This window comes from Podarcis tiliguerta (genome assembly GCF_965153285.1).
Source record: "Podarcis tiliguerta genome assembly, chromosome: 12".
NCBI classification, from domain to species: Eukaryota; Metazoa; Chordata; class Lepidosauria; order Squamata; family Lacertidae; genus Podarcis; species Podarcis tiliguerta.
In genome coordinates, this window is record NC_139545.1 from 36,777,336 (window position 1) to 36,792,386 (window position 15,051).

At 40.9% G+C, this 15,051-nt stretch overlaps 1 protein-coding gene across 2 annotated transcripts in view; it reads left to right on the forward strand.

Moving 5' to 3' along the window:
• MALRD1 (MAM and LDL receptor class A domain containing 1) overlaps window positions 1-15,051 on the forward strand; it is a 215,766-nt gene that overhangs the window by 134,658 nt on the left and 66,057 nt on the right. For both annotated transcript variants that reach the window (XM_083405973.1, XM_083405974.1), the window contains 3 exons: window positions 66-194; window positions 6,401-6,562; window positions 10,960-11,117. In XM_083405973.1, the coding sequence (XP_083262099.1) occupies window positions 66-194; window positions 6,401-6,562; window positions 10,960-11,117 (449 nt within the window). The remainder of the gene's footprint in view (window positions 1-65; window positions 195-6,400; window positions 6,563-10,959; window positions 11,118-15,051) is intronic.

Below are 15,051 nucleotides of genomic sequence, written 5' to 3' on the forward strand. Positions count from 1 at the left end.
ACAAATCAAAAAGGGCATTCTTTGATTTAATTAAAGTATTGATTTAGCTGTCCTGTTGGTTCCAGTTGGAGAGGATTCTGGGGTGTGCCCTACTGTTACCGACTTCGTATGTTGGAACAAGAAGTGCATTGAATCTCACCTTGTTTGTGACTACAAGGCTGACTGCAAAGACCTGTCTGATGAAGCTGATTGCAGTAAGTACTTCTATCTCTCTGCATTAATGTAAGCTAGTTTTTTTAAAGCTTAAGTGCTATAAAATAGCTACTCAGGACAGGATTGTTATGAACATGTTGCTTCTGAGCTGGCTCCCCTTGACCCCCCCCCCCTTTATATCTGGATACATTTGCTACACCAAAGAAGCTGCAATCCTATGACCACTTTCCTAGGAATAAGCCTAGGAAAGTCAACTAAAGTGGCCCTCCCCAGACCGCACTTGGAAGTTCCATAGCTCATCTGCTCCCCACTTGGCTTCAAGACAGAACCTCCACTGAGACACCTTTAGGGGTTGTATCTTGAGAAGTTGCACGTGCTTGGGGTCAGGGTGGTGCACCATGTCACCTCACACCCAAAAATAAACTAAAGATTCCACTCAATGCTTTATCTGCTACACAAAACGGCACAAGCACTGCTGGCTTTTATCCTCCAGCATTGGACCGGAGTGAACACTTGTTCACTCTGGTCTGCCACCCAAGCCCTGCCCCCCCCAGGCTCTGATTGGCTAAAATATTCAGAATTCTGGTGGGCTATGCCATCATCCCCCACACCTGGCTGAGGAGGATCCCAGCATCCGGCTGCAAGGGCGAAAGGACTTTTCCACCCTTGGGTGCCATGCCTGGCCACAACCGCTGCCCACCCCAAATTTCGGTAAGTGACCCATATTAAACAAACTCTGATGCAGAAGAAAAATATGCCATATAATGCTAATATTTTTAAAACTTTGCCAATTCATTTCTTTAAAAACATTAAAATACATTTCTTACTTCTGGGTAAGCATGTATATAATTGGACTGGTTCACTTGGCCTTTTGTACCTTCCGTTTCTCCAGGTTGGTAAATCATGTACCCCTCTCCTACTCAGTGAATGCATTTCTACTGTCTAGCATGACAGTGGGTGTAAATCTTCACAGAGTTTTGTATATTCTGATCTCACAGCAGCTATTCTTGCAGTGCTAATGGTAAGAGGTCAAAAAAGAATGAGCTAGAAATGGATGAATCTACTGTATGCATCATTTGGCATGTAGATGTCCAGAATTATGCTGCACCCCATTTCCGAATTATTCTGTGGTTTTAAAAAGAAATACATGATTTAGAGGTAGAGAATGAGATTTTTAAAAAAATGGTTTGGTGTGGTTCATTATATTGGTAGGAGATTATGCCTTGTTGGTTTGGCTGACATATCATGTGAACAACAAGTCGTGATTGTTGGCTTTGGGAACAATTAGTTGGTCTTTCATGCTTGATTCCAATTCCTGAGTAGGTATTTATAAAGTAGAATTAAATAAGATAATATGCTGTATCTGTGGTTTATAGTTTTGTTACTTATTTCTTTTGGTTTAACCATGGTGATTACCATGGTCATGCCTAGCCATGCATAGAATTGATGTCCAGCACTCCAGCCTTTTGTTAGATAGATAGATAGATAGATAGAGATATAAATTATATTCCCCTTTCACTTTAACCTCTGAATAAACTGACCAAGACTGGCTGTATCATTATTTTGCTATGTAAACCTGTCTTAAATGCACCAGTCCATTTCAGTTTGGTCTCAGTGGCCTGCCATAAACAAAATGGTTGGGATGTGCTCAGGTGAAGAGGAAACAGAAATAGAGGTTAACCACTGAAATGGTTACATGTTAAGGAGCTACTGCATCAGAAATAACTGTATATTTTATTATCAATTTTCCATAGAACTGATAAATCCAGATTAAATTAAGAAAAACAATGGGCTGATACTTGGATGATGATGGCCTGGTGTGGATGGTGCAGAAAACTTACATGCATGAGCAACGAGGATTCCACAATAAACTCCTGTCTGGAAGCCCCCAGTGTTTCCCTTTTAACCATTTGAACTTTAAAACATTTTTTTCTGCCTTCCAGTCAGACAGTCTCCCACAGTTGTTATGCCCCTTAAACATCAGCAGTGGTAGTGATGTAGGGAAACTGCATGCGCACGTTGAAAGCACTTTCAATTTTGCTGAACTGCATTCAATTATGCATGGGTTTTATTAATAGCAGGCCTCGGTGCTGATGAACCATCTAGTCAAATGCCTTGGCATATTGAAATGAAAGCAATTTTAGAGACAAATGGAACAGTCCTTTCCCCGTCACCTGTAAATAGATTTGGTTTACATCAAAAAGAAAAGGATGTCAAGAAGGTGCAAACAGGCAGCTGACTTCATCGACCCAGCACATACTGCTCTTAAGTATTTATTGTAAACAATGCAAGCTGAATTACACTGGCAAGATATTGTGATTGAATTATTGTAGCCAGGTGATCTTTTTAGTAGTGATGAAATGGCAAGGCACAACATTTAAAGCATTTCAAAGTCTCATTCATTTCCGCGGTAGACAGAGATTATAAAAGAGTAGCCGCATTAGTCTGTTGCAGCAGAATTTGCAGAGTTTTGTGACACCTGGGAGACACATTTATCATGCCGTGAGCTTTGGGAGGCAAGAGCCTACTTCATCAGATGCACAACACGGGAGGTGCTCAGTGCATCTGATAAAGAGCGCTGGAACTTGGATTTGTCATAGACCCTGACAGTGAGTCTGACACTGATTCAAAGGAAGAAGCAATCCCATATCTGGTCCCCAGCAAAGACCTAGATACTGACATAGTAGACATGCTTTACAGGACCTGTTTGTTCAATGCTTTTTTGATATTCCTAAAAGGCCCTGTTGGTTCATGTGGTCTTGTTTGGTGGCACTGCAGCACAGCATAAATGATTGCAATAACTCCCACTGCTTGATAGCTGCCCTGATGGTGCAGTGAATAAAGCACCTGGGCTCTGCTGCCAGAAGCTCCCAGTTCTGCCCCCTGGTGCCGAGTAGAGGTAACTCATGTGAACCTTTCCCTATGCCTGGGGTGCCAATTGGGTTGGAAAGAAAAGGCCAGTCTGTATTAGTCACATGTCCTCTCCTGCAGTATGGGACCTCACTATATGGAAGTAGCTCTGACACTGCTGGCAAATGTGTGTGAAGGGCACTTTAATCTCTGCTTGCTCCCAGTAGCTCCAAATTGTGGCTCTTGATTTTCTGACACTTATAGAAGAACTGTGCCTCTCAGGGCTGAAGTAGCACCCTTGTGACTACCTGGGTGGCATGGTAACAAGCTATGTCAATAGCGATCACCAGGCATCTCCTGCATTCAGGTCTGAGCAGAGTCAACAATCCCATTTAGCCAAGAGTAATACTGCCCTGTTCATTCGGTTAGGAATACATTTAACAAGTACTACTGCAATTACTATGCTTTATGGTTTTGCATTGATCTGGCATGCTGAATAAATCTCTGTTGTTTCCTTTCTACAAGAGTGCTGGAGTATTCTATTGCATTGTTGGTTGTCAAAGATACCAAAAGTAATCCCACCTATTTAGATTGATTTCTTTTGCTCAGGCAAGGTGGTTTGTAATTGAAGACCAGATTCATTTATAGTCACATAATAAAAAGTGGGGAAATCGAGAGTTTTTCAGATACCAAAGGGGGGAAAATCAATTTAAATTAAAGTCTTTTCAAATTCAAGTTAGCTCTTCAAACTTTTTCAGTTACAAGAATGAACAAAATACACAGAAAACATTTGAACCTTTAGCACTGCATCCCACATTTTGATCTAAGGTGCTTTCATGCATCACACAACATTTTCCAGAAATCCATTTCCTGTGTCTAAATAGAGAAATCATTTAGTCCGATGCCTGATATATGCGAGCACTTGCTCCTTAATAGACAAGAGAGTGTGTTGTCCTGCAAGTAGCTCCATTTTATCAAGCTATACATTCATTATTTTTGTTCCTTTGAAGGGCTGTTTACCCACAGGAAATGTCACTTGGGGGCTATAGCTGATGGTGAGCAGAGCCTGAGGCCCGGCAGGGTTGCCTAGTTCTTTCCCTCTCTCGGCTGCCTCATTCCTTCTCTACCTTTCCCTTGTTCTCACTTGCCCAGCAATCCATTCCCAGAGGGACAGCCCTAAGAGCAAGAGCAGGTCCACAGTGTTTGAAGTGCCAAATTACACTAAGACTCTTGTGGAATTAAGCCTAGGGCCAGAGTGGTGCCTCTGGGAACCCTACAGACAGGACCTCCTATCCATGTGTTTTTTGTTTTGTTTTGTTTTTTTAAAAAACATACATAAAACTGGGGGAGTTTTGCAGCAAATGCATCGCTGTCAACATCTACTCACCAGCAGCAACAGCCCCCATATCAGAGACACAAAAACAGACCCTGCATGTACAAATGCCTGCCAGCATAGGATGCATCCAATGAAATGGAATCTAGTTTCCAACAGCTGATGCAAGAAAAAATGGATTCAGAGAAAAGAAAGAACACTCAAAAACTGAACTAAATAAGTCAGCCAGTGAAGAAGGATCAAGGTAGCAGAAGGAAAGATTCACATTTATGTCAAAACAACAACAAGTGAATGAGAAGCCAACTGGTTTGAATTCTCACATGTGTATAAGGAATCTTACACTTCCAACAGTGCAGATGCACCTGATCCAAATCTGGCTTCTGCCGTAGGTCCTTTCGTATGTTAACGTCCTTCCATGGCACCCAATAACAGTGCAGTCCTCTACTCAGAAGTTTAATGGTGCTTACTCCCTGTGTGTTTAGGATTGCAGCCAACGCCACCCACAATGATTATGGCCTTGTTACTAGGTCACAGCCAGGCTAGGGAAATGCCCAAGAGAATCCAAAGTCACATGTGTGAAATACTTGGTTTCTCTCAAGTCTGTCTTTTTGGGTGAAGGTCCAAACATTAGTTTTCTTCTTACTATTTAAGCTGGCACATATTTCTGCTTTGCCTATGCAAAGACCTGCTTATATATCTCTCTCACCATCTGGAAAACCCGAGTGTTTTCCCCCAAAGCAGCAATACTTCTTTGCTGGGAGGTCATTTATCATCTTAACATATGTAAATTTGGATTTGTGCCGATGAAAGTTGCACCAGTTAACAAAGTTGTACTATCATTATTTTGAAAAATGTAATCATCATTTTTGACCTCCATCTGAACTGATGTGTCTCTCTCTAGTCTCCTTTTGTAAGCAGGTAAGACTCTTGCATTCGGCTGAGCTTCTGGAGACTCGTGGTGACTTCTTTCTTTGGCTTTTCATAAAGTTTCAAATGTTATTTTTACTATTTTAGTTGAATTATTTTAGTTTGTATGGATTGCTATCATTTTTATTTATTTAATTAATCAATTGATTTATTTTCTATACCGCCCTTCATCTAATTATCACAAGGTAATTTTCAATATAAAAAAATAATAATACACAACATAGTAACAAACAAAAGCAATAACACACAGTTTAAAAGGCCATAGATCTCATTAGCCAAAGACCTGGGAGAAGAGGAATGTTTTTGCCTGGCATCTAAAGATATGTAATAAAGGTACCAGATGAGCTTCCCTGGAGAGAGCATTCCACAAGTGGGAAGCCACTACAGAAAAGGCCTGTTCTTATGTTGCTGCCCTCCAGACCTCTTGCAAAGGAGGCACATGAAGAAGGGCCTCAGATTATTATTGCAGAGTCCAGATTGGTTCATATGGGGAGAGTGAGTCCTTTGTACAGTGGTGCCCCGCAAGACGAATGCCTCGCAAGACGGAAAACCCGCTAGACAAAAGGGTTTTCCGTTTTGGAGGTGCTTCGCAAAACGAATTTGCTATGGGCTTGCTTCGCAAGATGAAAATGTCTTGCGATTCCTGGGGGGGTTTTTTCGCTCCCCACCCCCTTTTTCTAAGGCACTAAGCTGCTAATAGCCTTTTAGCAGCTAATCCGCTAATCCCTTAAGCCTTTAATAGCCGCTAATAGCGCTAATCCGCTAATGGGCTTGCTTTGCAAGACGAAAAAACCGCTAGACGAAGAGACTCACGGAACGGATTCTTTTCGTCTTGCGAGGCACCACTGTATTTTAAAATGGTTGTAAACCACTTTGTGAACAGACTTGTATTATTACAAGTAAATAAATAAATCAAGGATGGAGAACTGGATCTGACCAGTTTGACAGATAGATGGGACTGTCCACTTGTAACAATAGCACCAGGTGACCCATTTCCCCCTCCCAGCCCCCCAGTGGTGTGGAATTAAACCATGCAGGCACAAGACCCAATGATGGTTGGGCTATCAAAGCACCATCCTTGGCTCGATTGGGAGCTTCAATGATAATAAATAAATGTGGTTTTCTTTGTGTTGTCAGGCCAATATACCACCGTCCCAGGAAGCTGTAACTTTGAAACACAAGGCTACGACTGGACTGCTGTGTGTGGATTTACACAAGATCCTGAAGATGAATTTGACTGGGACGTTCACAGCAAAGCTGTCATAGAACCAGGAGGTCCACTCAAGGATCACACACCAGGTAATACACTGTTTTGGGGAAATGATTGAAAGCTGTTATTCCTGAAACAGATATCCTCAAGCCATTTGCTGAATGAGCCAGGTCAGTGGTGGACACGGAATCAATTTTGTGTGCTGTGCAAGGAGGCAAACTACGGTGAGCAAATGCTACCGGGAACTAATTGGAAAATGCCAATGGATGTTTTGTTTTCTTTGGTGACAATGCAAGCATAAATAAGACACCACAGAAGACAGAGGAGAGATGGGCAAAACAGAGTGCATTGGATTTTGCCTGACAGTGCTGCCTGAATGGGAATAAAATAAGACAGCCTGACGTGGCCAGTTATCAGCTATTTTCATCATTGCTTTAGTTCACAACAGACAGTATAATTTTATAGGTTGTTCTTTACAATGCAGCCCTGGTGATAGCATTCCCGATGCTCTGCTATGGTTGGGTGCATTTATTTATTCATCTCTTAAGAATGGGCTGCTAAATAATACATAAAGATACTAATTAATCAGAAATCCTTGGGAGAAAATACTGTTCTGGTAGATTAAATATGCCTTCTGTACATTTGCCTGCATTTTTTAAAATTAAAAAACCTGTTAATTAAAGTGGCGCTTGTAAACTTTTCCCCTTCTAGGCCTATTTTGATGAAGAATTAAGAGTAACAAATAGTGTAACAATTGTTGACTACTGTGGCAACTGGCGCATCCAATCTTCTGTTGTAGTAGGCTTATTTGTGCAAGTTGTCTAATGGATTTTCTAAATACTTCCATGGGTCATCACACAAGCATGATGAAGGAAGTATTTTGTTTTAATGGCTATAGCTGTCATTGAAAAAGAATTCAGCTGAGTCCAGCTGATTCACACATGCATCATTTGATCATCTCTTGATTACATACCACATGGCTCTCAGCTGAATGTGTGAAACTCTCTCCATAGAAAGATAGTGACAAGGCTCATTAAATACCTAGAAAGGCAGAACAGGATTACAGTAGCAGGTTTCCCCAACCTCTGTGTCTTCAAGTCAGGTACAGAGCCAAATGCACATAAGCTCTAGAGAAAGACGGTTCGCTGAATGAACCAAGGAGGTAAGGACTGCCACTGAACCGCCCTTCACATTTTCTGTGTACTATACTCTTGCCTGAATAGAGCTATTATTTTTGAGTTTACTGTGGATGACAAAAAGTTCTAGCTGTGAGAACAATTGCGGTGATACTAGAAGTATTTGTTGTTGTTTGCATCCGTCTGTCTTGAGAGACAATGGAGTTCGTCTCTGGGGATGGTCAAACTGCTGCATAAGCAGCACGGAAGTAACCTCCCTAGGACACAAGCCTGGGAAGTGTGTATGGAGGCCCTGGGCTGCCCAGACAACAGGACCTCCCTCTCGGCCTCACTGATGTGGTACACAGGAAAGCACAGCAATATGTTTGACACCAGCTTGGCTGCAGGAGTTGCTGGAAGGAGGCACACAAGGCACCATCCAATCATCTTAAGGACTCCCTCCAGATTTGTGTAGGGTATACTTCTTAGATAGATAGATAGATAGATAGTCTCCTGATAGATTCCGACAAGCCTTGCGGAACCCTGCTCCTCCTGGCGACTCATTAGATGACCTTGTTGAGGACTGGAATAACCGGCTCTTGGCAGCCATTGATGAGATCGCGCCTAAGCGCCCTCTGCGACCCCGTCGAAACCGGAAGCTCCAGAAAATGAAGCGGGATCTCAGACGGCTAGAGCGAGTATGGCGACGGACTTGTTATGGAGCCTCAAGAACATCTTATAGGACACTTATGAAAGCCTATGATATGGCTATGAAAGCTGCTAAAAAATCTTACTTTGCAGCTTCCATTGCATCCGCTAGCTCTCGCCCGGCACAACTTTTTAGAATAATTAGGTCAATAACGTCCTTAGGAGGACAACTAAATTTAAGCAAAAATTCGACCCACAGCTGTGAGGCATTCGCAAGCTTTTTTGCGGAGAAAGTCCCCTTTGCTTCTGACCTTGCCCACCACTGGAATGTGGTCCGCAGAAAGTTGCCCAAAAAGCAGTTTGGTGCTATGACTGAAAAAACTTTCCTCAACCTGGAATAAGGGAATGAAAAACCATTAGATAACCTGCTTCAGGGAGTTCAAAGTGTTCTTCACCCTTCTTTGTGACAGTTGTCCAGTGGTATCTTTTTAGGGTATCTACTCATAGCCCAGGATAGGCAGTGAGAAGTGAGCATAACCCTTTTAAATTTGTGTCACAGGAACATCCTTAGCCCCAATATCAACCCTGATGAAGTTATCAGCCAGAAACCAGGTTGGCTGATTCAGGATACATACCCATCGCCTATGCCAAAGCTGACTTGCATCTGGAATCAATAAAAGCTGTAGCCATTTCAATCCCAAGCTGGTGCCATGTCATTTTTGCTGCTTCTACACCTCCAACCACCTCCCCGGTGGCCCGCTGTGCCTGGGTTTGCAAAGATGATGGTTTCTATTATCCCACACAGAAGTGTGAGAGAGATAGTCTAAGGATGCTTTAGCTTCTAATGAAGTGCACTTGTTAGAACTTCCTTAGGTAGCTCTTTCTTTTGAACTAATCTCAAAGTCTTAATAGGTTTGTTTGCATTTCTTTTCCTGCAGAGGAGTGCCATCAGCATGACTTCATACAGACTGAGTACCGGATGCAAACATATTGTTCTAATTAAAGATAAGGATGAGGAATTTGAAAGAAACAAGAGGGGCTTAATAAACCTAACAATATTTTGAAGAATTAAAAAATGCCATTGTGGAGACAATCTATATGTCTCTGTATCGAACGTCCTTAGTATTGACCATGTTTTGCAGTTGTACATAAATAACTAACAAACAGAAACTTTTGGAAGCATTATTTGGCTCTGTATTTCCCCCCTTTTTATTAGAAAACAGAGGGAAAATATTTAACTATTAAAGTAGAGAGGAAAAGGCCGTGGAGTGTTTCTGTCAGTGTTATAATTTGTACAAGTAAAATTATTAAATATTCATTATATATCCTTTCATTCATTATGCTATATAATTGACAATCCAGGCAGGTCTAACAGCAGTGGTTTTCTTTTCACAGAAACTGGTCACACTGCCACTGCCAAACATAACTGACTCCTGTACCAAACAATTATATAATTAAACAACAGTCCCAAAAAAACCTCACAGCCTTCTGGAACATTTGATTTGTCTTTAGAAAAGATAAACATTTTAAGCGCCATTCTTGTCATTTCCTTGTTGCTTTCTAGACCCATAAGGAAACCACAGTGTTTACCGCAACTCCTTGTCTCAGAAATGATTGGCACAATAATCTAGTGATCTTTCCTACCACAGTCCCTGATAATTTTTTTTGCCACAATTGATTAGACATATCTTCAGTGATGAAATGGTCCTCTGAATCTACTAGCACAATTCCGGATTTTGTATTCCTAAGGGCAGTGCCACAATTAGGGAAAGGGTCATGGTCACCCAGGTAAAAGATGGTGGCTGGGTCATCCTTAGAAGGGTTCAGGAGTAAATCACACTGTGGGGGGCACCCCCCTTTCCTTAATTTCCTCCTGCCACTGCTCCTCTTCATAGTGATAGTGGTGGTAGCCTCTCCTCCTGTGCCACTTACATTTTTTTAACTTACTTCAGTGGTAAGGCTATCTGCGTCCCACTCTCCCTTTCTCCTTTGCTGTAGGAAGAAAGGAGGTAGAGAGGTAAAGAGCCTCACCAATTGAGTAGAGGTGTGTCCCCCAAAGTGTTTGCCATGGGTGGTTGTTCCTGTTGTCATTCCCCCCCCCCCCGGCCAGCCTTGGGATGTGGGGAAACCAATGGTAACAGCCTCCAGCTGCTTCTCTTGAGCCCCAGCCATTCCTGTCTGTTTTGTGTGCCATGAGGCCTGCCCTACTCTCCTAAGCTAGCCTGCTGCCCTCAGGTGTGGTGGAAGATGCTGTTCCATCACCAGTGAAGATTCAACTGCTTGTCTGGTCTGCTTCTCTATGTTGAATTGGAGGAGGGCACCATCTTGTCCTTCCAGTCAGGCAGCAAAATGTCCTTCATCTACTTATTTATTTAGAAATCAGCTTTTCCCATAGATAGTTGTATGAATAAGCACTAAGTCTCTGCTGCTAGATTCATAAAGATAACATTCCCTAGTCACTCTGGTAGTACGTAATGTCACAATTGTATTTCAAATTAATCCAAAACTACTGCTCTTCCTTGGATCTGCATTATCAAGCAGATGGATCAAAACTCCCCACTCATTCAGCTACAAGCATACATTGAAAGTCTGATTGTGAATATAATAACACGCTTAAGAGTTTAACAGGATAACGTCTTGAATCTGACACCCTAAGAGAAAAATGTTTCCTTTTGTTTTAAAACATTGTTAATACTTACAGGATTTCTTTTGTCTTCTTGAAGGTAATGGGCACAAATTTTTGTATGTCAATTCATCTACTCAACAAAAAGGGGACCGAGCAAGAATGGTTACCACCCAGTACTTCCCAGCCAGTCTGGGGATATGCACATTGCGCTTCTGGTTTTGGCCATTTAATTCTCCTGAAATTGGATTGTTAAAGGTAAGCAAAACAAGGAATTTAATATCTAGTAGATTATAGTTGTATTATTCATCCTTTTCTTGGTTGCCAGTTCCATTATTTCCCACACTATAGTCCAACCTGCTTGAAAAAACAAAGTCAACATTGGCAGCGCTACGATATTCTCATTTCAGAAGAGCTGTGCATGCAGTCCCTCCCAGTCACTGTACACAATCTCAAGATAATGTTCTTATACAAGAACAACTTATCAACTTATTTTCACACCGTCCAATCTGTTTTGCTAGATATTGCATGTGGAATGCAATGGGAATGTAATGTAATTGAGGGTGAACATATCTTTCCATTTCAGTTTCTCTCAATTTCTCATTTTCCCAGTCTTAAATTCAGTTCTCCACTTTTCAATATCAGTTTGTGGGGTTTTTTTTTTATCCTCATGAAAAGTCATCAGCATTCTACTGCAGATTTCTCCTAATACACTCATTAAGACTGGAAAAAATTAGCATTTTTGCAAAGCAGGTTTCCCTAATAGTGTATGTTATTTTCACTAATATATCCCTTTTTATGAACTTATATTTTAGGATTTGAATTCTTGTACATCTTACTCTGCTGGGGAACTGCACTGCAATATTTGGAGAAGTGCAAATTTCAAAGGATGGCTTTTGTTTCGGTTCTGTTATTGTTTCAAAAAGTGCAAGTTAGATAGGTTCACCTTTAAATGCAAACCGAATCACATTTCTCCACTATCAGTAAATGAACTGCATTCATTCCTGCACTACTCATTTTTTTACTAAGGTGTATGTGTGTGTGCTGAACATTGGTTGTGTGATTTGAGTTGCATGTTCTGCGCTGCTGGAGAAACCTGGAGCAAAGCAGCCTTGACTGTTTTCATCTCCATTGTGACTCCCATGGCTCTCTGTGGCTTGTGCTTTTCTTTGAAGCAGCTGTGTACTGGTGTTTTGGAACTAGAAAGATTTTCTAGTAATGATGGTGAGGTTCTCTGTACTCAGAAGATTGCTTCTAATGGAAGCCTTGTCCTTGAAGCTACAGATCTTAGGTATATGATACTTGAAGAACCTCATATTGTTACCAGCGTCCAGAAACTACTGGATTGCTTTTGCAGTAGTTATTCTACTTATTTATACATGCAGAGCATTGACTGCTGAAGGTCACTTTTATGTTGCTCCTGAATTTTGTGCAAACCAGTCCAGGGACCATACATCAGCCATTAATGAGTTTTTCCTGTGTTGAATTTTGTGGACTTTCACATTATACACAGTTACTTGGCAGTATATGAAATTAATCCAGGATTTTTAAATGCATTTTTTTGTGACTTTGTAATATAGTTTTTAATAGTTATTATTTTAAAATCCTTTGCATCAGGTTCCTGTTACATAATTTCCAGAGTGGCAGCTGTGTTCATCTGTTGCAGTAAAAATCTCAAAGAGTCTTGTGGTGCCTTAAAGACTAACATATTTATTATGGTATGGTATAAGTCTACCAAAAAAAAAAAGTTAGTGTTTTAAGTATCACAAGACTCATTGTTTTTGCAGATGATAAAAAACAGATTTGTCGGGTTTGTTTGTTTTTTGTTTTTTAAAAAACCTTTAATAATTATTTCCAGTGGTTGTTTTCTCTGGTGTAAACATACTGGTGTTGTAAAATCATGTATCAGAGGCAGCATTGGATGAATGCCTCTGAAATACAGTAGCAACCAATCAATGCACCAACAGATACAAAACTTGGAGAGTGGAGATGAAAACCTAGGAACATTCAATGTATATTTCTGGCAACACAAAATTCATTTTCCTTAAGGGACAAGTATAAAGGTACATGGTGTAATGCTGTCTGCTGTTCTGTTGAAGAAGCACAGCACTTCTTCTATTGCATCTCTATTGGATCTCTTCCCTAAAGCGAGTGCCAGGTGTTTCACAGGGATACCCTATTATTTAGGCATTGCAGACATTAATTGGTGCGTAGGCAGGAAGCAACCTCACAACAGTGTCTTGGAATTAAGAGAGATCAGTAAGGCAGCTAGAAAGCAAAGTGCTTGTTTTTCAGGGAAAAGTCAAAACATCTGAGAAGCCCCAAAACAATAAGTGGTGAGGATCAAATGAAAAGTCTTGTACATTTTTAAATAGAAAGAGTTTTAAGGCAAGTCAAATAAATGCCCACGGCATCAGAAATAAATTTAATATTCCCCAAATTTAAAGAATAAATTCATGCTGGTGGAAGCCTCTTCCACACATACCTTTCTGTCATGACAGCCAGTGCCAGACTTGTACAGTTACATTCCGGGCCCTTGTACACATAAGCGAAATGTGTGTAAGTGGGGAGCCCACTGCAGTACATACAGCCTCCCGCCCAACAGCTGTTGAGTGAGGTAGCACAATGCCAGCGAGAGCTCCTGTGCACCATTTTGGAGCCCTTGGGTTCTTTTTGTCTGGACTTTGGGCTCTGGGGAAGGTCTCCTTGTGAGCCACAAGGAATTTCCAGCTCTCTCCCACCATTTCAGGTTAGAATTGAAATATTTTCTGATGCTGTGCATCTACACAGTCGTACCTAAGTGGTCATGCATAAGTGGTGACTAACCTGGTTCACAGCGTTGCTGTGGGGATAAAGTGGAGGAGAGCTTTGTGTATCACCCTGAGCCTGCAACCCTATACAAACGTGTCTGGGAGCAAATCCCAGTGAAGCTTTCAGTAGATAAGCAGAGGATTGCACAATAAAAACCTTTGAGGAAGAGAAGAATATCAAGGTATTTTTTCCCCCAGCAAGACTCACAAAATTACTTCTTCCAATGCAAAAAAGGGAATGATATTTTCCGTCCTCCGTTACATATTTGTACTGAGATTGAAAGAGCGAGGCTGTCAGATGAACCAATCAGTACAGTACTCTATTTATTTCTTAACATTCTCAGTATCAGATCTTGGCACCCCATGTTACTTTACTACCTAGCTAGAACAAGTTGAGGAGGATAATTGCAGTTTCCCTGTTCAGCATCCCTTCACTGCAGTGCTGCTTGAACATACTGCCATAATACTGGAAGTTAAAGCAAAAATTAATTCCCCTTGTGATAATATATGTCCAATATTTCAGTTTTCCAGCTTGTTAGGCAGTTCATATTACATAAATTGCTGTGAACTGGGGTGTAATAAATTACAGCAGAGGACAGGCCAATTTCATTAAAAATGACTAATTTTTTTATTACTCCATCTCACTTTTAAGGAAGGAAAACACAGAGTGGATCAGCAAATTTTTGTACTATTTCCCATGATTTGGAAGTGATACCATGCTGTTCTGTGAAATGCTGCTTAGCAAATTCAAGTTTACTTCTGCCAATCAGATCCTATAGCAGTTCTAAGGGGAGGAAGAAAGGATAAAACCTCAAAAGGATGGCTGAGAAGATGGTTTATTTTGGCTTACTGATAAATGCTTCTATGTTTATAAAATCTATCATCGCTATCTTAAGGAGCTTGGTATTGAGCCATCAATTATATTATATTGTATGTGCAAATATGTATTAGGAGATATTTACCCATTTTTTTTGAACTTGTATCTGTGAGTTTTAAAAGAAATAAAAACAACATTTTCAATGCATTTCTAAATAAGGGTCCCAAACCTTTGGAGATGAAAGTACCAGAGACTTCAATAGGTCTTTCTTTTTATTTAAACTCCTAGACCTTCTTGACCAACAGCTGGCAACTCCCCACACACCCTAAAAACATCCCTGGTGTAACACTACATGGGGGAGTATTTAAAATCCAGTTGCTAGAAATGCCCCACTTTTGCTACCTACTTCTCCCTCCATCAATCAAGCTATTTCTCTCTCCCTGTTCAAATACCTCCTGCTTTATCCTCCACTCTCCATATAATATATTCTCATTGCTATCATGAATATGTGATTCCTTCTTTCTTGGGCATGCATTATGACACTTCTGTACTTACTAAATTGGTG